The following is a 24,886-nucleotide window of genomic DNA, read 5'->3' as shown; positions in this document are numbered from 1 at the left end:
TTAATTTTGTTGATTTTTTTTTTTTTTTTTACTGTGCAAAAGCTTTTTAGTTTGGTGTAGTTCCACTTGTTCAATTTTGCTTTTGTTTTTGGTTTCAGATTCAAAACATCATTGCTAAGACATGTGTCAAGGAACTTATCACCTATTTTCTTCTAGAAGCTTTAAGGTTTCAGGTCTTATATTTAAGCCTTTAATCCATTTAAAGTTAACTTTTGTTAACTAAAGGGAGTTGTAAATAAGACAACAATCCAGTTTCATTCTTTTGCATATGACTGTCCAATTTTCCCAATGCCATTTATTGAAGGGACAATCCTTTCCCCATTGTACGTTCTTGCCTCCATTTTTTTGGTCATAAATTAATTAACCATATATGCCTGTGTTTATTTCTGGCTTCTCTAGTCTCTTCCATTGAGCTATGTTTCTGTTTTATATCAATACCACTATTTTAATTCTATGGCTTTGTAATATAGTATGAAATCAGGAAACATGATGTTTCTAGCTTCCTTCTCCTTTCTCAAGATTGCTTTGGCTAATCAAGGTCTTTTGTCTTCTTCAATTTTTTTTAGTTAATGTCTTATAGTTTTCAAAATATAGTTCTTTCACTTCCTTGATTAGATTTATTCTTTTTGTTGAAGTCATAAATGGGATTGTTTTCTTAATTTCTCTTTCTGATAGTTCATTATTAATGTAAAGTAAGGTGGCAGACTTTTGTGCATTAATTTTGTATCCTGTAACTTTACTGAATTTATTAGTTCTAATAGTCTTTTTATGGAGTCTTCAGAGTTTTCTATATATAATAGTATCTGCAAATAATGACAGTTTTACTTCTTTCTCAGTTTGGATGTTTTTTATTTCTTTTTCTTGCCTAATTACTCTGGCTAGGACTCCAGCCAGAGAAGGCAATGGCACCCCACTCCCGTACTCTCGCCTGGAAAATCCCATGGACGGAGGAGCCTAGTAGGCTGCAGTCCATGGGGTCGCCAAGAGTCGGACATGACTGAGCGACTTCACTTTCACTCTTCACTTTCATGATTGGAGAAGGAAATGGCAACCCATTCCAGTATTCTTGCCTGGAGAATCCCAGGGACAGAGGAGCCTGCTGGGCTGCTGTCTATGGGGTCGCACAGAGTTCGACATGACTGAAGCAACTTAGCAGCAGCAGCAGCAGCAGCAGGACTCCAGTACTATTCTGAATAAAAGTGGTGAAAGTGGTCATCCCTGTCTTGTTTCTGACCTTAGAGGAAAAAGCTTCAGCTTTTCACTGTTGATTATGATGTTAACTGAGTTTGTCATATACTGTCTTTATTATGTTGATCTCAACATTCCCTCTATGCCCACTTTGCTGAGAGTTTTTAATTATAAATGGATGCTTCAGTTCAGTTCAGTTCAGTTCAGTCCAGTTGCTCAGTCATGTCCGACTCTTTGCAGCCCCATGAATTGCAGCAGGCAAGGCCTCCCTGTCCATCACCAACTCCCGGAGTTCACTCAGACTTACGTCTATTGAATCGGTGATGCCATCCAGCCATCTCATCCTCTGTCGTCCCCTTTTCCTCCTGCCCCCAATCCCTCCCAGCATCAGAGTCTTTTCCAATGAGTCAACTCTTTGCATGAGGTGGCCAAAATATTGGAGTTTCAGCTTCAGCATCAGTCCTTCCAATGAACACCCAGGACTGATCTCCTTTAGCATGGACTGGTTGGATCTCCTTGCAGTCCAAGGGACTCTCAAGAGTCCTCTCCAACACCACAGTTCAAAAGCATCAATTCTTTGGTGCTCAGCTTTCTTCACAGTCCAACTCTCACATCCATACATGACCACTGGAAAAACCATAGCCTTGACTAGATGGACCTTTATTGACAAAGTAATGTCTCTGCTTTTGAATATGCTATCTAGGTTGGTCATAACTTTCCTTCCAAGGAATAAGCGTCTTTTAATTTCATGGCTGCAGTCACCATCTGCAGTGATTTTGGAGCCCCCCAAAAATAAAGTCTGACACTGTTTCCACTGTTTCCCCATCTATTTCCCATGAAGTGATGGGACAAGATGCCATGATCTTTGTTTTCTGAATGTTGAGCTTTAAGCCAACTTTTCACTGTCCTCTTTCACTTTCATCAAGAGGCTTTTTAGTTCCTCTTCACTTTCTGCCATAAGGGTGGTGTCATCTGCATATCTGAGGTTATTGATATTTCTCCCAGCAATCTTGATTCCAGCTTGTGCTTCTTCCAGCCCAGCGTTTCTCATGATGTACTCTGCATAGAAGTTAAATAAGTGGGGTGACAACATATAGCCTTGACGTACTCCTTTTCCTATTTGGAACCAGTCTGTTGCTGCATATCCAGTTCTAACTGTTGCTTCCTCACCTGCATATAGGTTTCTCAAGAGGCAGGTCAGGTGGTCTGGTATTCCCATCTCTTTCAGAATTTTCCACAGTTTCTTGTGATCCACACAGTCAAAGGCTTTGGCATATTCAATAAAGCAGAAATAGATGTTTTTCTGGAACTCTCTTGAGTTCCCTCGAGTTGTGATGGTGACCTCAGGGAGCTTCTCATGGTGCCTATGGAAGTCAGGAATACTTTTGAGTTGGGAGGGGCGTCTCGGGATTCCTCTGGGGTCGGTGCAATGGAAGAGGGCCTCATCTTGAGTTTAGGTGGGAACCTCAGGGTTCCTCTCCTGTTCTGACTTGGGTCTTGGGGTGTGTATGCCGTTTCAAACAGGGAGTCAGGTCTAGACTTGTGTGGAGGCATGGAACTCTGCTTTCCTCTAGAGTTTTCAAAGAGGTTTCAGGCCTCCAGTCGAGTTGAATTTGGAACCTGGGGCTCTTTTCGAATTTGCAACTGGGGTATCAGTCCTCCCTTCGTGTTGTGAGTTGATTCTCGGGTGACATTCGAATGGGTGCAAGGGAATCAGGCCTTATCTCGAGTGGATGGGGAAATTCATGTCTTTCGAATTGTGACAAGACCCCCGGGTTCCCCTCCAGTTTCAAGTAGAGACCATCCTCCTCTTGAAGTGCGACGGTGATGTCGGCATTCCTTTCCAGACGAAGCAGGGGAATCAACCCGCATCTAGAGTTGACAAGGGGAAAACAGGGCTCTTCTTGACTTGTGGCAGGAAACTCAGTGTTCCTCTCGAGTGGGGACGGGTATCTGGGGAAACTTCTGGAGTCTGAATTACATACAATGGCATTTGTGTTGTATATGTTGGCCCTTTGTTTTTTCTGGTTGTAAAGAAGCCTAGAAGGATTGCAATAGGTCTTCTAGTTTGGGCAACCCAGAGGCTTGATCAACTGTAAAAAGCAAAACTGAATGGGCTCCACTTTACCAAAGAGAGAAAATCAAAGAGAAGTCAAGGACAACTTAACATTTATTCCGCATCCATAAGGCCATTCTGAGGATAAAAGTTGAGTTTACAATGAGGGAGAAAAATAGTTTTTTGTCTTCTCTAATATCCTTTACCATCATTTCAAGGACTTTCAGCATTTCAGGCTCATCTAAGTCTGATCTGAAACTCAAAGCAGTCCACAAACTTCTGTAATATATCTAGGTCTCAGATAACTCAGAATCAAAAGAATCCTCATAAGTATCCCTCTCGGCAATATACCAGTCTTCTGGCATCTCTTTTATGAGCTAAAAGTGAAAACTTGTGAAATGTGTTGGAAAAGGATGATGAGAAAGCCAGAAGTGAAAGTGAAGTCACTCAGTTGTGTCCAACTCTTTGCGACCCCATGGCCTGTAGCCTACCAGGCTTCTCGGTCCATGGGATTTTCCAGGCAAGAATACTGGAGTGGGTTACCATTTCCTTCTCCAAGAGATCTTCCTGACCCAGGGATTGAACCTGGGTCTCCTGCATTGTAGGCAGACGCTTTACCATCTGAGCCACCAGGGAAGTCCTGAGAAAGCCAATTCACCCATTACATATGAATAGTTACTTTATATTAAAGATACAAAGGGTCAAAAGACACCACCTGAGTTTGGAAAGTTTGCAATTTATTCAAGTTAATAAAACACATAGAAATAAGGTAGAAATACCATACCACAATACCATAATTGCCAGTTAACAAGGCATAAAGACAAGAGCAGCAGTAATTCTGATAAGAAGGAGGGGAGGGAGTTAGAGACAAGCCTTTCCAACAAGTTGGAATATGAGCTGACCCTAAAGGATGTCTGGAATTTAGATAAGTAGAGAAGAATAGATGAGACCATTCCAATAGGCCAGGGAAAACAAGGATGCATAAGCAACACAGAATATCTGAGATCAAGGACAGGTTCTTTTCTCCAGGACATTTTGAATAAAGCATTTGCAGCAGAATTATAGCGACATATTAATTTTCTCCAGGTAAATCTTTGTTCAACTGGCAACATTAAAAAAATGTCTTTCATTTTCAACCTAAATATTTTTCTTACAGACTGTTTCTTTTCCTTGAACAATTTAAAATTAAGGTTAGAGTTATTGATTGGCTTTGTATTGTTTTGTTTATACCAATGATAACTTCTGCCTTTGGGAGCCATAATTTCTCTCAAGTCTAATATTCCCAGGTCATTTTTGCAGATAAAAAAACTTGTCAATGAGATTTTATTCTTCTGTTAATTTTTAGTGAAAGTGGTCGCTCAGTCATGTCCGACTCTTTGCGACCCCATGCACTGTAGCCTATCAGCCTCCTCCGTCCATGGGATTTTCCAGGCAAGAGTGCTGGAGTGGATTGCCATTTCCTTCTCCAGGGCATTTTCCCAACTCAGGAATTGAACCTGGGTCTCCCGCATTGCAGGCAGACACTTTATCGTCTGAGCCACCAGGGAAGCCCAGTATTTTTTTTTTTTTTTAAGTGAATAACACATTTTAACTAGTGCCGATTTTAGCCATAGCCAATTTTTCCCTCTTGATTACAAAATCTAATTTTTCCAGAATAAACTTACAGTTTTCAATATTATCAGCCATTTGTATTTTTATCAATTACTTTGATTTATAATAAATTTTCCTATGCTATTTCAGCCACTGTCTATTTTATGTTGTAGTAAATATTTCTACCAATATCATTTATTATGAATTATTTTTAAAAGTCTAATAATTTGCACTTATATCCTAGCTAAAGCATGATACTTTATGGGCTGTTCTCCTCAGATATTCTGTAAATTTCTCTATTATACAGATTGTAATGCAAGTGTATTGTACTGAAAATCCAATTCTCCAATACATTTCTTTGTGCATTCCAAAATAAAGTTTCTGTATTGCTTTGGCAGAGAAAAAGTCATAGATGCAAAAAGCAGAAGCTGACTCTGACTTAAAAGAAAAACATTTATTAAAAGGATATGGAGATAAGTCACAGAATCCTTGGGAGGGCTTAAGAACCGAACTCAGAGGCTATGGAGCAGGGAACCCTTGCTAGAAGCAGACAGCAGAACCAAGTCCCCAGTCTGCCTGCCCTGGTTGCCAGAGGCACCAGGCTCCAGGCTTGCTCTCCCGGCTCCCCTAAGCCCTGGACGCTGCGTTCTGGGAGCCAGACTAACTGCACTTGCCACCATGACCAGGCGTGACTCACCGGGGTCCCTGTTTCTTTGCTTCCTTCTCTCTCAATTAGAAGCCTGTGGTGGGTGTGTCTGAGAGGTGGGGGCTAGGGTCACTGCCTGCCTTCGTATTGCATGAGATCTTAGGGAAGCAAATAGAACACGGCTCCCAATCTGAAGATGAAGGTAGAGGAACTCCCCAACAGGGGAAGGGGCGTCATATGGTAGGCCAACAAAAAGAATGATTAATGCCCATTAAAAAGTCTAAAGATCAGAGGGAAAATATTCTGCCTTGTTCAGTGGATACTAGATATGATAGAGTGGCCATAAATCCTGGACCTTTACTTGGGGGCTGTTCACCACAGAACAAACACACCGACTTCCCTGTGTACCTCACCATACAGCCTGTCATCTCTGCAAGTTCCCAGGCAGTGGACACATTTAAAAATGAACTAAATGATCCAAAGCAGAAACGGATCCATGTTCTGTTTCCACAATAGTTTTTAGCAAATGTTATTAGTATAATCAAAGTGTTCTTTGTGTCTTGTGAACACTCTGTATGCTGCAACTAAATAACACATCGAATACTTTCATTAGATTTGTTGTTAGAACGCTTGAGGCTTCCAGATTTAAATGGGTAACTGCAAAGAATGACTGGCTTTAAATCAGTGTTTCCCTGAATCAATTTTTTAATAGTTCTCATTTAGGTGCTTATTATTTTGTATGGTTGCTGAAAATCATATAGCTTGAATTAACATTATATTGTCATTTATATTTAATTTTAAGGACAATTTCATAGTAAATGTAATCTTAAGCGTTTAATGTAGAAAATAGATATGGCAAATTAAAAATCTCTATATTAGCTAATTTCCATAATATTAATAGCACAAAAATCACAGAGTCATTTGTATATGATCCAAAGATCATGGAATGCTAAACTTTAGGACACAGAGATCTTCATGGTCCTCTTTGCAATATGATTGAAACTGCTGTTCCAAGACTCCAAAAAACAAAATATTGTAGAGTAGTCATTAAGGACAATATTTTATTGTATTAATAGCTTTCTTAATGACTTGTGTCTCGGGTGCTGGTTCCTTCTGTATGTGTAGAGTTATTTAGTCATTTCCTTTGTCCTGCTTGGGATAATCTGTAGTTCACTTGGCCCCCTGAGCACACTTGTTCTCCTCCTTCAGGTCTTTGAACGTACGTGTTTTCTTTCTAAGATGTTTCTCTTAGGGCCCAGACTGAAGGGTGGGAAGTGGCCTAAGAGACCTCGGGGCAAAGGATCACAGTTTCATTTCCAGACTCATTAGTCTTTCTAAGCTTTTCAAATGCTCAGAGGTTCACCACAGAAATCTGCTCAAGGTTAGACTGTTGGTATGGAGATTGTCTCAACCTAAACCAAATGGCTCTTAGAACCAAAATTAGAATACAGGAACTTCCGGTGTTAATTTGGAGTCACAGACCACCACACCACAACATCTATCACTCTACTAGGTTTTCTTTCCATGACCACTTAATGGGAGGAGTGTTTATCTCAACCCTGCATGTCCCAAACAGAGCTATTAATCAAACCCATCTCCATATCCACTGTGAGTGAGGCAGGCATAGTTCAGGCCTTCAGGCTTGCCAGGAAGGCAGTAAGCCACTTGTTTTTCTTGGCAGATAGCTATGTCTGCATGTGGTTCCTTCTCTTCTTTCCTCAGACCACAAGATTCAGATTCCTTAGAGCCTAGAGGACCCTCAGAATTGGCTTCACCTTGTCTGCATTCTGTAGCAAGTACCATGTAGTTTAACCCTTCTTGGTTCTTGGTTTCCATTAAAGCAACCGACGTAACATCATCTGAATTCAAACAAATTGGATGACCGTCTTCATCTGTGAAAAAAAATACAAACATTATTCTAGCATGTATTTGGTTTCCTGTATTTGTAATATTCAGGTTCTATGAAAATTAGAAAAACACCAGCCTTGCTCATTGGTTCAGTAAACATTTATGATGACCACTGAGGGAACACAAAGATAAAAGACATGTTCCCTGTCCTTGATAACCACTACAGGCTAGTAGGAGAGCAGAAGTAATAAAATGCGATGGAAGGTTATGTGTGCTTATGTAAGAAAGGAATACGCAAAGCAGTAAGAGCATATAGAGGTAATTGCATAACAGGTGACACAGGTCTGGTCTTTGTGACAGGAATTAAGTGGCCCTAGGATGGCCCTTTTGCATAAAGTGCTTACCCTTTCATCTTGCCACATTGGCTAAAATATCTACCTTTAAAGATGTACTTTTTTAAGTCAAGGAATTCAGTCATTTATTAAGCTAATATTTATTGCCTGCATCCTGCATACCTGGCCATGTCCTAGGTATTGATGAGATAGTTGTGCACGAAACACATTTGTTTCTATTTGGGGTTTACACTCTAATGGGGGGGTACAGACAATAAACTAGTGGACAACTAAATCTATGTCAGGTGGCAATAAACACTGACATGAAATATAATCATAATAATTGTTATTAATACGTATAGAGTGCTAATTACATACCAGGCACTGTTCTAAGCTATATGCATATATTAACTCATTCTTCCCCTATTAAGTAAGTACTGGCACTATCCACTTTCAACACATGAGGAAATTGAGGACAGAGGAGCTTAATACTTTTCCCAAGGTCACACAACTAGAATTTGAACCCAAATTGTCTGGCTCTAGTCGGTCCTCACGTTCACCTCCCCAAGCTGAGAGAGGAGCTGCCATGCTATGTGCAGAGGAGGTGGTGGGCAGTGTGCCCTACAGGAGTTCTTGAGAGGGACTGACTCCAGACATACATGTGTGAGGTGGGGGTGCCTGCAGAAAAACAGATAGAGGGAAATCTGACCTTCTTCACAATTGTGCTCATATTATTTTGTCTTTCTCTACTTAAAGGCTGACCTTCTTACTTAGAAACGTATAAGAATTCTATTGAAACCTAATAGCAGAGATTCTGAAACATTCCACAAAATTCTAGGGACTCTACCAGATAAACATACAAATGTATATTGAAGGAATTATTTGTTTTTTATCCATGTTTTCCAGTCCCTAAGTGTTACTGCCTGGATGAAAAGTTTACAGTCAGAAATATAACTGTCCTTTCACTCAGCATCACATTTTACAAATCAGAAACATTTCAGTCAATAGATGAAGGTCCCTCCCTTTCTCCTAATGATACTTCCAGCACAAGAGTGTCCAAATGTGTGGGTGAGACCAGTCTGGCTGCCAAGCTTCTGTGCATACCCCAGGCTGGATTTATTTGGAATGCATTTAAATTGAAATATCGGAAAAATTTAAACAATTTCAAAGGATGAAGGGAAGCACCATTGCACCTATTTATTCCCTGATGGAATTTAATGGATCTACCTATTAACCAGGGCTTCCCCAGTGGTTTAGGGGTAAAGAATCTGCCTGCGATGCAGGAGACACAGGAGATACGGTTTTGATCCCTGAGTCAGGAAGATCCTCTGGAGGAGGGCATGGCAACCCACTCCAGTATTTTTGCCTGGAGAATCCCCATGGACAGAGGAGCCTGGCAGGCTAACAGTCCATTGGGTCCCAAAGAGTCAGACATGACTGAATGACTTAGCTCGCATGCACACACCTATTACCAAGTTCCAAATCTTAACTACAAAGCTTATGTTATTATCAAAACATATGAATCACTGTTCTTGCTCTGTCTTAGTAGGTGTTTATTTAGTTTTTCAGGCCCTCACCCACTGCTGAATAACACAGAGGCCAGGCTGCAGGCTCTTTGGTATCATTCCATGTTCCTCTTCATTATACCGACACCATTCTATCATGTGAATAGTCAGTTTTTCTAAAATATCTCCCCCATAAAAATAAGCTTATCAGATGTTGAGTTTGGTTAGTGCCTATGAGCTGAATATCAATGGAAGAATCCAACTGTTATGATTATTGTCAATATGTACTCAAGAATAACTTGCTATGCATGAAAATAGCAATAAAAATATCAAAAAATGATAGGAAGAAATAGGATTAAATTGCCCAGTGGCCCAGATTATTGAGGAAATTAGGATGATATTCCTGAAGGGCTTAAAGAAATTAGGCTAAAGGAGTTTAAAATTTCAACAAAAACATATGCTTACAACATAGGTCTAGGTACTCACATTATCAGCCGCTTCACTGCCATAACTTTGGCTCATTAAATACCATATTGGGAAACATGATTTAATTTTTTTGCCTACATTGGAAAAAAATTCTTTTCCATAAGGCAAATAAATTCTATTTTTACAAATTCTGGTGCAATATGTCAAAGAAAAATCATTAGCTCACTATTTCATCGCTTCATAGTACTTAGGACAATATTTAGTAACTTGACCCTGGCAAGCTTTCAGCAATGAGTACATCTTCTTATTGCATAAGGAATTTATGAGAGATGGGGCAGGTTGTTTATTTTGATTTAAAAACTACTGAATAGAAAACTTGCAGGTCCTTACAGCAGAGATCCTGAGCAAAGACGGCATGCACTTGGCAACTCTTGGTTTAAGAGGGAAATATTAAAATAAAGACTTCCAAGTAAGACAGGGTATTTACAGACGAGACATATGCCGGCTGACTGGCTATGTTTAGAACAGCAGAGAAGCATTTAGATTTGTTTCCTGTAGAACTCTCTGGGACTGATGAGGTGATGTTTACACAAATGTTTGGATGAAGTCACTGGGATATTTTTACTAGATGCCCAGATATGTTACTAATCTTCTCTCTATCCCCTCTCCACCCCATTAGGTCAGTAGGACCATAGCATAGGCATGGTATTATTGCTCCCTTAATCCTAATGCCCCTCTCCTTTTTTTCTTTTTTTTCAAAAAAGTCCTCCCAGTGGCTTTACTTGTCTTCTTATATATCTCTGACAATAACAAAGAAGACTTCTTACTGTTTTGTTAAATACATCTACCAGTCTGCAAAACAGCAAACTATTATTAAACACATTCTTTTACTTAAAAGTTAATTAAGTTTAAGCTTGCCTTAAAGTGACTGTTCTATGATTTCTATCCTTTGCAAATATTCAAACTCTGTTTTTCATTCTATTTCTTCTCGCTTCTCTGTCACTTTTTTTCAGACACATGCCAATTATCAAAAATGTTGGTGATCCCCATATCTTTCCATTCCTTATGGTCACAATTTACATTTGTTGTAGATTTCAGAATGTGAATTTCTCTTGTTACCAAAATCATATATATGTCATGGCACAGACTTGTTTCTAAAAAATTATTAGAGCTTTATTATATTCCCTGTTAACCTCTTCCAGTATCCTTATTCTGCCTAGTTATGTCTGCTTCTCTATTTTTTAAAAATATCCTTTAGAATTTTAATTCAGTCTGTCAACAACTTGGCTCCTCAATAAATTAGATATAACCAGGAAAGATTATTATATCTTTTCTAGCAGGCCAAAAGTAGCAAATTCTTTCACCACCCCTAGCTATGCAGAACGCTAAAGATAACAAAGTTTCCTTGCCTTTGCTACCACTCTGTGAAGGCTGAGAGCAAAGGCTCTAGAATAGAATCCTGCTCCAGCCCCATCCAGCAGGATGACCATGGGCAAGTTACTAACCTCAGTCTTTTCATCTGTAAAATGGTAATGTTATAATGCCTACTTCATAGGGCTATTGTAAGGATTTAATGAGTTAAATAGCACAAGTGGTATATTCAAAAGTGCTAGAAATAAAGTTACATAATATTGAAATTAAAAGCCATTCATTAAAAGGGGGTTGTCCTTTATAGATACCGTGAGCAGTTTGGTACTTACCTCAGCTTCATAGATGAAACTAGGTAATGCTACATGGTAAAAAGATTTCTGTAAGGGTTCATGGAGACATCTGGTAGACCCTAAGGTAAAGCTAAGCTCTCAGGTCTTCTAACACCCATTATGGCAGCCTTTGCTATTTTTTTTTTTTTAACAAATGTCCATACATATTAGAAGGAAAGGCTTCTGTGAGCAGAGTTGAATTTTGAAATATAACACAAGTCAACTGTAAATTCCTCATACCCCACAGAACTCTTTTTCTCTGCAGCATTTGACCATTCCTGACTGTGAGTCTCTCTCTTTTCAATTTCCATGACAACCTTCCTCTTCCCATTCTGACTTCTCTCAGTGCCCATCAAGAAAAGTCAGTCAGTCTTCTGTCTTCTACCACTGACACTCTGAGAATCATCAGCTCAGCCTCATGATGAGATAGCAGGTAGCACCAATGTGAAATTGGCTTATTCTGAGGAGGATCGGGATGTATGCTCAAAGCACATCTCTTTCCAAATTGTCGCTTAGCTGTTCATGTTAAAGATGTGTCACGATCAGAGTCTAATCTGCATTCATGTCAGGGATCAAAATTTACTCAAAATGTGTAGTTAGAAACACTGCAAACAAGACAAGCAGATCATCATCCTGGGCTTCTTATTTTTCCCTGCTATTATTAGTCAAGTGCATCACTCAAGGTGAAGGTCTCACTGTAGAGAGATGCCTCCAGGGCAACAATCAGCCATTGAATAATCAATCAGTGCTGAGCCAAGAGGCTTAATTTCTGAGGGATTCTGAGTCATGGTCCATCTTGCCAGGTTTATTTCTCAGCAAGAATGTTTGCATTTGAAAAAAAAAAAGAAAAAAGTCCTATGAACTTTTAATTATGGGATGGAGTTTAAGAACAGCTGGAAAGGATCATTTTAAAATTTATTTTTCTGCAGCCAATTAGGCAAATGTATCATAAATCTGTCTTTGGAAATGAATTAAGTGACTATTGTGTTTTAATACCAAACTACTGAAGTGGAATTACACTAGCCTTTATCAGGGTATGACCCACTACAATAATCACAGCAAACTAACTAGGCAGTTTGAAGTACTAGATTAGATATATACACATGGATGGCTTTTAAAAACACAGTATTAATGTAAAACGGAAGAAAAGAAGCACTGTATAACACTAAAGTATCCATCCATACAATACACATTTTGTAGAAAACATACAAATTAACAGAGACACATTAAATGGCTACCTGGCAGGTAGAGAGAGGAACTAGAACAGAAGAGGAATATGGAAATAAGAGGCTAAACAAACAAATGAAAGAGAAACCCTGCATAGACCAATGATGATAATGCACCATCAACTGTAATTAACTCAGCTCTGCCACTGAGGTCGAAACTGGCATGAGAAGTGGAGAATGAAGAGAACAGGCCCCATGGAAATATAGTCTAACATGTTAATTCTCTTTCTTACTATCTTAGGTTATAAATCCAGGGGCCATATCATTATTCTTTTTTTTTTTTAATGTAATGAACAAACCAAAATTACTTTCAAAGAGGAGGATAATAAATACTTAATTATGAGGATGGTGCCAGTGTATTATTCCTCCTGTGCACTGTAAGATATCTTCCAGGTACATCCCATTTTGACCTTGTTCAGTTAACACTGGAGAGAAAACCCAGAAATTCTGAAGAAGAATCAAACTTACCTTCAAAGCCTTCATTTATGACTCCACCGGGGTTTGCTTCTCCTCTGCATTGAGAAATACTATTTAAGGAAAAATTTCTGAATAACTGAAGCTGTTCTTGAATTTTATGGAAGGTAGGTCTTTGGTCAGGTTCTTGAGCCCAGCACTGGGTCATTAAATTCCACCTGGATATATGAGTAAAGACATGAAAGTAAATGGTGACTGGATATCATTAGGTAGCCATTACCAATAACCTGCGTAAGGTCATTTCAGACGGAAAAGAATTTGAGTTATTGCCAGTTTTCCACAATTAATATAACTGAACCAGAACAAAAGCTTTTGTTTCTTATTTATTTAATTTGTTGTTGTTGTTTAGTTGCTCAGTCGAGTCTGACTCTTTTGCAACCCCACAGACTGTGGCCCACCAGGCGCCTCTGTCCGTAGGATTTCCCAGGCAAGAATACATTTCCTTCTCCAGGGGGTCTTCCTGACTCAGGAGTCAAACCCATGTCTCCTGTACTGCAGGTGGATTCTTTAACCGCTGAGCCACGGGTCAGGAAGATAACAGTTGCAGACAATATAACTACCTTTATTAGAAAACATCTTCCTTCTGAAAGGCCAACATTTAACAGTTATTAATCAAATAAATAGATAGATAAATATATGGTTAGAAAATGTTTACCGAACCAATAGAAAACCAACAGCTAAATTATTGAAGAAGCTGAGATTAAATTTTACATTTATACATTGATATCTGAAACAAAATCTAAGATGTACTTCAAGCCACACAGATATTTAGTGGCAGAACCAGAAGCAGAAATCAGATCCAGTTCTTCAGTGCCAGGTTAAATAAGATGCTCAGTTCCCCTGGCCATAAATAGCTGGTTGTTTAATATTATCTTTTCCTTAATGATTGTCTAAGACATGTCTGTGCAGAACTCTCAATGAGTGTTCATTCATTCATTCATCAAAGATCTGTTGGACACATTATATACGAGCAGGATATCAAGAGCAAGTGATGTGGCAGTGTGGCTCCTGTCCTCATATGATATATAAAGCACATATAAGAGGGTGGCAAAATTTACCCACTACAACTCACAGGAACAGGGGGAAAACGTAGCTCTTTTGATAGCTTTGTAACTGATTCACAAAGCCTCACCCAGCAGAAGAAAATTAACTTCATTTAGAACAATGCCAGTTATGAACTAGTCTGTTCTGAAAACCACCCTTTTTGGGTAATCCTTGGTCTTTTATGGCTAATAACTTGCTGTCTCTTATCTTCAGGCCATTCCTACTCCCTCTGTCTTCCTCTCCAAGGTGGTGTCAGGATTTGCATGAGCTGTACTGGCCCCGTGAAGGATGCTTTGGGCCCCACTGTGCCCTCCAGGCCTTCTCTAGTCTCAGAGTGGAATGATGAGGAATTCCGTAAGGAGCGACTGGTCTGGTCCTTCCTGCAGGCATCGACTGCTATCTGCAATCCATGATCTCTTTACCTGCTCTTTTGGTCCTTCTCACGGAACTGGTCCTCCCGTTTCTCTCTCTAGCTGCAGGCCTCTCTGAGACTGCATCACATCCTACATCTGCTGACAAGGCTCAGGGAACCCTTTCCTGTTTCTGCTGCATGCCTACAGGATGCTCCCTAGCCAAAGTTCTAGCTTTCAACAAAATGTTCACTTTACACAGGGAAACAAAGGAGGCTTGGGAGCAAAAGCTACATGTTCTCTTTCTGGACATGGAGTCCATCCTATTCAGGATGCTGAGTGTCCCTGTCAACGCAGGGGGTCCGTGCTCAGGGGTCTCCTTGCCATCCTGCCAGACTGGGAGGAGTAGGCAGTTGCTCCCTGTGTTTGGTGTCACCTCATCTAACTGAAGCCTACAGAGGTTTCAGGACCTAAATATCCAACATCTTCACCCTCTTATCTTGTCAAGGTTTCTTCTTCCTACCCTTGTCCAGGGCTTAGAAGGAGTGGAGTTTCTCTTCTTCTTGTTTGTTAGATTATATAGAATTATAGGTTTAGTAGCTCAAAGTTGCCATTTAGCAAACTAACAAGGAGCTAAAGGATTCTACATAAGCCTCTCTCTGCTCTAAGCATCGTTTCCAAGTCTGCTGACTCACTAAAAAGGTCAAGTGCCTGCTCTCCTCTTTCACTCTCTGGAGCTAGAAGGGTGACCGGGGGCAGAGAGAGAAAGGCTAATAAAGAAACATAAACTGGGAAGTATTTAAAAATTTTAGTACTACCATATCAACAGATAAATATATAATTAAAACTTATAAGTTCTAAAAATGGTACTGCTGCTGCTGTTGCTGCTAAGTCGCTTCAGTCATGTCCGACTTCTGTGCGAGAAAACAAATGTGAACGCTAATTAGAGATGGAACATTTTCGGTAAGTTGCTTATAGAAGAACTTCTGCGGAGGTGGCGTTTAAGCCAATGAACTCTGTAGAAAAATAAGATGCTAGCCATGGGAACTGGGTGGGGATGAAAGTCAGGGAACACACTAGAAGAGGCAAAAGCATGTGTAAATTCCTAACTTTGGAAAGAACTTGGCACATTTTAGAATGTGAAGGACAGCCAGTATAGCTGTAGAGCAGTCACTGAGGGGGAGAGTGTAAGAGATGAGGCCGGAGAGGAAGGCGAGATCACAAAAGTCAAAGATCAGCCTAGGCGCTAGATTTTATGCAACACAATGGAAGCTGTCAAAGATTTTTAAGGGAACATGATCTTTACATTTTTAAAGGATGACTCTAGCTGATATATATAGAGAATTGACTGTAGAGGGGCAAGTTGGAAGCAAGGAAGTTATTCGAGAAGACTAGGTGGAAAACCCCATGGACGGAGGAGCCTGGTAGGCTGCAGTCCATGGGGTCACAAAGAGTCGGACATGACTGAGTGACTTTACTTTCACTTTTCACTTTCATGCATTGGAGAAGGAAATGGCAACCCACTCCAGTGTTCTTGCCTGGAGAATCCCAGGGATGAGGGAGCCTGGTGGGCTGCCGTCTATGGGGTCGCACGGAGTCAGACACGGCTGAAGTGACTTAGCAACAGCAGCAGCAGGTGAGAGACGATGGTAGTTTGGACTAAAGCAATGACAATGGAGTGAAAATACATTCAATCTCTAGGTGACAATGACCCAGAAACCATCATAGGTATTGATTGAATAGTAATATCTGTATGTGGCACAAAAATTCCACTTCTATCTCTTTTATTTCTTGACAAGCACCTCATGTCAGTGTTAATATCAGAGTATTATAGAGAAACCTAATATTGATCTTTTTCAGTATTGATCTGATGACTTTTCATTTATATTACAATTTACATTCTGGATATAGAGTACTGAGCATGGCTGTATTTTTACAGGTTAGAATCATCACTAAGAACCTAATCCTTTACATATTGCTTTATAATCTTTGGCATTTAGCAACAGGAATGAAACAAATAACTCAAAGAAGGACAATTTGACTCTGAAATAATATCATGTAACTGATACCCCGATCATGGAATTTAAACCAATTTTAAAATAGAATCTTAATGATAAACCTAAGGGTGGACTTCTAAGGTGGTGCTACCAGTAAAGAATCCACCTGCCAATGTAGAAGGTGCAAGAGATGCAGGTTCGATTCCTCGGTCAGGAAGGTTCTATGGAGTAGGAAATGACAACCACCTCCAGTATTCTTGCCTGGAAAATTCCATGGACTGGTGGGCTACAGTCTGTGGGGCCACAGAGGGTTGGACACAACTGAGCGACCAGCACACAGGTGAAAGGAGAAAGTAAAGTGTAACTTGCCACAAGAAACCTAACCTCTTCTAAAAACAAAGTTGGAATTCTGAGATATTATCAAAGGATACGTGGAATCTCTCAAGACTTGTCATATTTCAATTATGAAGTTTTTACTTTATTTATAATACACTTCATTCTACAAAGTATTCAAGACACTTAACGAAGATGATATAGTGAGAAGGAAGGAGGAAAAGGGAGGAGGGAGAGAGGAGAGAAAGCACCCAGACAATTGCCCCTTCTCCACTCTGCACCTCACCCACTCCCACTTTCCTGCAAAAGTTTAATTTATGTAAGTTATCTAAGCAGATATTCCTAATTTTTCATCTATGGAGGCTTTAATTTACATTATTCTTCTTAACTCTCTAATGGCAAAAACAAGTGACCTGATAAATATATAACACCTTTCTCTCCCACTGTCCAGGGTCAAATGAGTACTGACTGCCCTAGATTAAGAAAAGAGGCACGCTCTATAAAGCAATAGTCATTTAAAAGTAAAGAGCACAACTTGTTCAGGCTTCCCAGGCGGTGCAGTGGTAAAGAACCTGCCTGCCAATGGATGAGACACGAGAGACGTGGGTTTGATCCCTGGGTCGGGAAGATCCCCTGGAGAAGGAAATGGCAACCCACTCCAGTATTCTTGCCTGGGAAATCCTATAGACCAAGGAGCAGGGCAGGTTACAGTCCATGGGGTCGCAAAGAGTCAGACACAACTGAGCACACATACAACTTGTGCTCTTAAACAATATTAAAATGGCAATGGAATAAATGACTAGGCTTTTAAATATTATCAAACCCCCAAAATGCATTTCTTGCATCTTGTAAATTAACAACTATTTCTTTGGTATAGGGGTCTTTCCTTACAAAAAGGGGTCTTTCCTTACTTGTCGCAATTCAGTATCATGCATTAAATACTTTTACCAAGTTATAGTTACAAATACTCAATCATATTAGTCTAAATAAAGTGACAGGTCCTTCAATTTTGTTAAAATTTACCTGGGATGGTTCTACCTCTGAACAGATACTCTGATACTTGAAACATCTCATTTAGCTAAGTGTTTCAGTTCAAATTCTTCCATTCACCATACCAACCCTTTTACTCCTCTTTGCTTCAATTTCTTCCAAAATAGCACAAAACTCATTAACCATGTTCATTATTAGTTTTTATGAGTTAAGTTATTGGATTCATAAAGCAATTGAAATTTAACAGATGAAAACTCCATGGCATCTTTCAGAATTAAGGGCAGGTTAATTAATAGGCATTTAAGCAAATCATATAAAATTCAGATTTGAAAAAATCCCTTACTCATTATATGCACTCCTGGAAAGATGCAATTAACATCCAGATATACATATTCTTGGGCTTCCCTGGTGGTTCAGATGGTAAAGAATCTGCCTGCAATGCAAGAGACCCAGATTCGATCCCTGGGTCAGGAAGATCCCCTGGAGAAGGAAAAGGCCACCCAGTCCAGTACTCTTGCCTGGAGAATTCCATGGACAGAGGAGCCTGGCAGGCTACAGTCCATGGGATCCCAAAGAATCAGACATGACAGAGCAACTAACACTTACACATATTCTTACAGGGTAAAAATAAGATGGTGAGGCTCCATGTTCTCTATTTTGACCTCCTGCATTGGAGAAACTCTCCGGTAATTTCAGTTTCCCTGTGATACCTGTGGCCGAGAACCCCAAAGAGCTCTCACTTGATGTAGATTGCCCTTTGATCCCATTTATTCCTGAGAGTGTTAAGGTTGTTGTGCAAACTAAAAGCTGAAGAGAACACTGAGGACTGGGCTTTGCACCATACGTCCCAGACTATGGAAAGAAGGGCGGGAATGCTCTGAACTTTCACATTCCATTAATAGCTAAGCACAGCGTAGCCATCTATGGGCTCACCTGACCCAGAGTGCATCCAGGTGCTGAGTATTTAAGCAGTGAATAGAAGGTGCAGACCGGCTCAGCGCAGACTTTCAACCCTCTAAGCTGGGCCTGTGATCTCAGAGAAAGGCTTCAAATAAAAATCAGTTTCCTCTGTACTCTAAGGAGAGTAGTTAATCTTTATCATGACAACTTAAGGCTGTGGCCAGATGAATGGCATCACTGAGAGCTCCATTTCCTTAGCAGGGTTTGTCTCCCTAGTCGGCCATGGATTGTTAACCCTTCCTGGGGATCTGAAGCAGGCGGCCTTTGGAGGGTGTAGAGCATTGTTTGCTTTTTAATTACTGATGTTCAAATGAACTTCAAAAGCAGCAATGGAAATTTTGGCTTCAAGGAAACTATACTTTCATAAAATTAGAGCAATAATATATCCAAATGAATAATTACTCAAGATAAAATCATATAGAACATTATCTTTTTTCACTCGTAATGAGGAATATTTTTCTAGAACTTTTCTAGCACTCCTTCTTCCTCCTCCTTCTAGTTAAATTTCTGGATACCTTTGGAGAGGGCAAAGTTCAACATAACTGCATTTTTCTTCCTTACAATAGGACAATTAATTATCTACCTTCTTCCTCCCCAAACAGAATAAATGAACACATTAATCAAAATGTATAATTCAGTGATTCCTAGAGTGCCTATCAAAAAAAGAAATGCATAATTATGATGAGATACATTACTCCCTAGAGGGGAAGATATGCCAAATAGAATTCTAACAGCACAAGGAAAATTTTGTGCAACTAAAATTTGGGGGAAATCTTCTGAGTATTCAATAGATGTATAAGAGGTACAAAACAGTGATCAGTTTGCTAACCACTTGATACAAATGTATTTCATACTTAGGAATGCTAGGTTGTTTTTTTTTTCCCCTCAAGCCCTAGACTAACTTTTTAAAAATTTTATATAAATTTCTTACCCCTAACTTACAGAAGTTTTTCCATCTGCCCCAAAAGGATCATGAATCATATTTTTAGGCACTGCCACCAAACTCGTTCAGATATGTGTATAACTGATCCTTCTGTAAATATCCCCGAGGCTATAAAAGCTAAATCAGAAACAGACAGTGATTCCAATCTTCTTCAAGCTGGAAGATTTAAATAATACAAAAACATTCACCCACAGAACATCCAACCAAGGTGCCCAGTTCTTAATCATCTTTTGGCTCCAGTCTGAATAATCCTCTAAATAACACAGCATGGTCAAGGCCGTGCAGCCATGGTGTGTATCCGCATACTGCTAATTCCTTTTGCACTTGTCTGTACCGCACAGTTTAGCACTTTATTACATGTTGGCTTCTTATCCAACTGCTCCATGTGTGTGTCTGTCCTTTCAAAATACATTTGAGCCGTGGCTCTGGTTGAAACACTTCTGTATTCCACACAATCTGTAGCATGGTGTAGTACATACAACAGAGGAGTTTATACTTGTTGATTCTATGTTCTTTCAGAAACATCATGGGTAAGACACCTTTTAGAAAAAGTATCAAGACTTCCTATTTCTGCTAAAAGGTTGTTCACAAGAGGGTAGATTAGTACACAGCAAAATAACCTGGTGTATTTTCCCTTTATTAGATCAAAATCACCGACTGTTCCAAGGATCACAAATCTATTGGAATTCAGGAGCTGCCAGGACCAATTTGGTAGAATCTCTAACACTTACTCTATGTTAAGTTCATAAATAGATAACAACCTATACAGGTTGTTATATATTTTTAGTAGTAGTATATCCCAATATCAGCTTTATTAACAAAAGCAATTCAGCTTTTAAACAATATACTCCTATTTAAGAGAACCTTTAAATATGCAGGTTAAGATGTTAGTCAAATCAGATGTTCCAAAATAAAATGAGTATGTATGTGATACACACACAAACACACAAAGCACTTTTGTTTACTTATTAGAATTCACTTAACCAAGAGTAAACATATTGTTGTTCTAGATTTTGCTTCTGAAGTAAAGTATTATGTGTGTGTATATATATAAATAAAAAGATATCATCATATATTTAATGAGTTAAATGTCACAATTTACATTTTAAATAGGATATACAAATACATGAACTCCAGTTTTTATTTAAAAATACCATACCAATGAAGCATAAGAATGCATGTACATGTGTTTTTGTTTTTGAGATGCTTATGGGAACATAATTAACTTACAGATCATCAGGACAATTTCTTGGTGGCTCCAGTCTCCCTCCTGTTTGCACATAGTTTAAAACATCAAGGTTGGAATGAGCTGGGTAAGGTTGATGACCAAGAGTTAAAATTTCCCAAATCAGAATTCCAAAAGACCTAAGGATATTAAACAGTTTGCTTTAATTATACTTATTACAAACATCATGTTTACAGTAGTTTTTCCAACATAATTATTCCTGGGGCTATCAAGAGTCTACTTTGTGATTGGCATTATTGGCCCCATAAAAGGCAAATGGGGGACTTAAAAGCAAGTCAACCTCAAGAAAAAGTAGAACAAGCAACTGCCTACTACCAACACTTCAAAGGTGATAGGAAGGCTTAGTAGGGGCACACACACACACCCACACACACACACCCCCACACCCACACACACACACTCTGCTCCTCCTCCCTGGCTGAACCTGCACTGCAGACCTCCATTACCTATGGCTTTCATAGCTTCATTATGTAAACACACTAGGGGTGAGCAAGAAAGCGTTTCATCTCCTTGAGTTTGAGTGCTAGCAAAAGTGGAGAGGGAAGGCATGAATAAAAACTGGCAAACCAAGGGCCAACTTTATCTTATCCCTGATTTTGCAGAGGTCAGTCTAGCTTAAAAATTATTGGAGGGCTTCCCTGGTGGAAAATCTGTCTGCCGATGCAAGGGTTTAATTTGCAATGCAAACCCATGCAATGCAAGGATTTGCATGGGTTTAATTCCTGGTCCAGAAAGATTCCACATGCCTCAGGGTAACTAAGCCCGTGTGCCACAACTACTGAGTCTGTGACACCCTTGAGTCCGGGAGCCACAACTCCTGAGCCCACAAGCCACAACTCCTGAAGCCTGAGCGCCCTAGAGCCTGTGCTCTGCAATAGGAGAAACCACGGCAACGAGAAGCCCGCACACCACAGTTAGGTAGCAGCCCCCGTTCCAGTAGCCCTCACTCACCATATCTAGAGAAAAACCCAAGCATTAACAAAGACCCAGCATAGCCAAATAAATAAATAAATAAAATCACTTTTTAAGTTACTGGATACATCTTTACATTTTGAGCAGCTCTAATCAAAAGTTTGGAGTCAACAAGCAAAAATGAGGGGTTCTATTCAAATAATAAAGAGCTGTCCAAACCTCCCTCATGTCCTAATCTTTTGAGATCTATGATTGAAATTCTGCTTATAAATTAATGACCAAACATCCCCAAATAGTAGGCATTTGGACACAAACTTGGACATTAATTCATAGGTGCCAATTCCTATTAGTCATAGCCTCTACATTTTTGAAGAGTAGTAAGATAGCTGAAGTAAACAGATCTCTTGAACACACACCAGTAAGCTAACGGATCAAAAAGAATTGGTATAAACCGCTGAGACCCAGGAATAGCCCCTTCTTACCCTCTAGCTTTCACTTTAGCTTAAGGAAAATCACTCAACCTCTATGGTCTTGTGTTTTCTCACATACGAAACAAGATGACCTTTTAAGGTCCCTTCTGGCTCTGATATTTGATGGTGCTGCCCACGTTTCCCTGTGCCCTGTAAGCTCACCATACATCAGACTGAGTAGTGAAGATTCCATCCATCAAACTTTCTGGAGCCATCCACCGAACAGGGAGCAGACCGTCTCCTCTCTTCCTATAGTAATCGTTTTTATAGATGTCCCTCGCGAGTCCAAAGTCCCCAATTTTCACTATCCTTGATGGACTGGTATAGTCTTTCATGGAGACAAGGCAATTCCGAGCTGCCAGATCCCTAGAGCAGAAGCTATATTTAATAATAATAATAACAATGAAGTTCCAGAGATCAGACAAGCAACACTAGTAGGTCTGCAGAGAAGAGAGATTTTAGTAGAAAGTATTGCTGTCTTGAAGGAATGAAAATGTTAATTATCTTAAGTTTCACCCAAACTAAGGTGATTATTGTGTCAATATTCATAAGAACCCGGTATCCAGAAAGTCACTATACCTGTGAATGAAGTGCATCTGCTCCAAGTAGACGCAGCCTTTCGAAATCTCTACACATAGGTCCACAAGGTCAACCAAGGTGAGTAAAAGACCATGAAACTGCAGGAAACAAAAGAAAAATTATAGGCACTTTTCCAGTTTGCACTATATATAAATATGGCTGGGCTTCCCAGGTGGCATTAGTGGTAAAGAACCCTCCTGCCAATGCAGGAGACAGGTTTAAGAGACATAGGTTGATCCCTGGGTCAGGAAGATCCCCTGGAAGAGGTCATGGCAACCCACTCCAGTATTCTTGCCTGGAGAATCCCATGAACAGAGGAGCCTGGGGGGTCCATAGGATCGCAAAGAGTTGGACACTACTGAAGCGACTTAGCATTCACACATTCATATGACTGCATATATATGATGTTTTAAAGGAATTTCTAGCTACAGTTAAGGAATTCAAACAGAGGAAAAGAGCTATATTTATAGGCTTTCCACCAAAATATACATAAATAAGACTATGTTTAATAAGCTAAGGCAATGTAGAATCTTCATTGGAAAGCTCTTAGGGTGTTAGTCAAATGGACTATGCTAAAACCCATTTCTGCTACTTACAAGTTGTGTGAACTTGCTTACAGGGCTTAACGCACTAAACAACTTTCTCATGTATAAAATGGGAACAATAAGACTGATTGTGCTGGATCTGAGATGAGATATGTAATCTGGTGAGACATACTAGGAACTTAATAAACAGTAGCTGCTCTCATAAGTAGTAATTATGATAGTTTAATTATTGGCCCAATGTCACACAATAATGTCCATCATGAGAATGGGCTTGTTCTCCAGATAAGCCGCATAGAAACTGTGAGCAATCCTCTGTTTCAAGGTCACAGATTACTCCTCTCATCTAGGAGAACCAGCACAAATGCATAGTTGAGCCTGTACTAGCTGCAATGATTTCTACATGAAAAAAGCCAGTTGGAGTTTTTATTAGGACCATATGGAAAAAATTCAAAGTCCCTTCCTGGAGGCTATATTCATATGTCTGTTCCTTACTATTTCCCTGAAATTACCCTATTTCAAGCCTTTATCATCCCTATCTGACGCTTCCCAAACTTCCCATGTCTCCAGCCCCCTGTGCTTTAATTAGCTTACTTTGTTGTGACCCACTGCCTGCAGAATCTACTAGAGACCCCTGAGCACAGCCTCCGTGGAAGCCCCAGGCTGCACCAGCCTTTCCTCATATCTATTTATTTTCCATAGATTCTCCTCCCACAATCTGTGCTTCGGTCACACTGGGCCATTTGCAGCTCCTTATACCTGCTCTGCATTTCTCAACCTCTGTACATTATTCCTGCTCTCATTTCTGGAAGGCCTTCCCTATGCTTGATTTCCATCAACATCCTTCACTGAGCATCTCAAAGGATTCACAACCTTGAAATCCCTTGATTCCTCATAGACGGGTGCTCTTAAATATTGTTCCCTCTGCCGCCTCTGATAAGCTCATGTCTTGTCCCCAGAGTAGGAAGAATCCTGATGATCTGGGACTCAGTATTGCCATGATCCCACTCAACCACACCTACATCTTATAACTCGACCCGATTTTACTCCCAAGAATCTGTCTGTGCAGCCCCTTCATGGTCTACCACATGCCTGTCTCACAGCCTTGTGTCTGAGTCCTGCTGGGTGTCCTCTCAGGTTCACTGGCTCCTCGACGAACAGAACTGCTTTACTCCTGGCAAAACCTACTCTACTCTTGAAGACATTCTTCCCAGAGAATCCTCCTCCTGAATGACAGTCTGATGGCTGGTGCCTTGTTCTCTGCTGACGGATTTTCAGATGCTCCTTGCCTGCCTGGATCTCTAACTATAACTTACACCTATTAGTCCCTCTGACAACCTACTGGGACACCTCATCACCCCATGTCAGGCCTCTTTAACTCCAGATGCTACCCTGGGCATCTGTCTTCTCCTGCCAACTCTCCAGATGTATTGAATCTCTATCTCAGTCTATCGCTAGTCAAAGCCTTTTATAACTCATACGGGTGTAGCTTCAGAAACTGTTCTCTCGCACCTTGGTAGTGTCCCAAA

At 40.0% G+C, this 24,886-nt stretch overlaps 1 protein-coding gene across 2 annotated transcripts in view; it reads right to left on the bottom strand.

The window, feature by feature from the left end:
- Positions 1-3,960: 3,960 nt before the first annotated feature.
- ROS1 (ROS proto-oncogene 1, receptor tyrosine kinase) overlaps positions 3,961-24,886 on the bottom strand; it is a 119,478-nt gene continuing 98,552 nt past the window's right edge. For both annotated transcript variants that reach the window (XM_027551129.1, XM_027551130.1), the window contains exons 40-44: positions 22,816-22,913; positions 22,399-22,602; positions 20,839-20,973; positions 12,986-13,149; positions 3,961-7,372 (exon numbers count right to left, since the gene is read on the bottom strand). In XM_027551129.1, the coding sequence (XP_027406930.1) occupies positions 7,062-7,372; positions 12,986-13,149; positions 20,839-20,973; positions 22,399-22,602; positions 22,816-22,913 (912 nt within the window). In that variant the 3' untranslated portion in view covers positions 3,961-7,061. The remainder of the gene's footprint in view (positions 7,373-12,985; positions 13,150-20,838; positions 20,974-22,398; positions 22,603-22,815; positions 22,914-24,886) is intronic.

Source organism: Bos indicus x Bos taurus, chromosome 9 (assembly GCF_003369695.1).
Source record: "Bos indicus x Bos taurus breed Angus x Brahman F1 hybrid chromosome 9, Bos_hybrid_MaternalHap_v2.0, whole genome shotgun sequence".
Taxonomy (NCBI): domain Eukaryota; kingdom Metazoa; phylum Chordata; class Mammalia; order Artiodactyla; family Bovidae; genus Bos; species Bos indicus x Bos taurus.
This window is presented reverse-complemented; position numbering and strand designations above follow the sequence as displayed.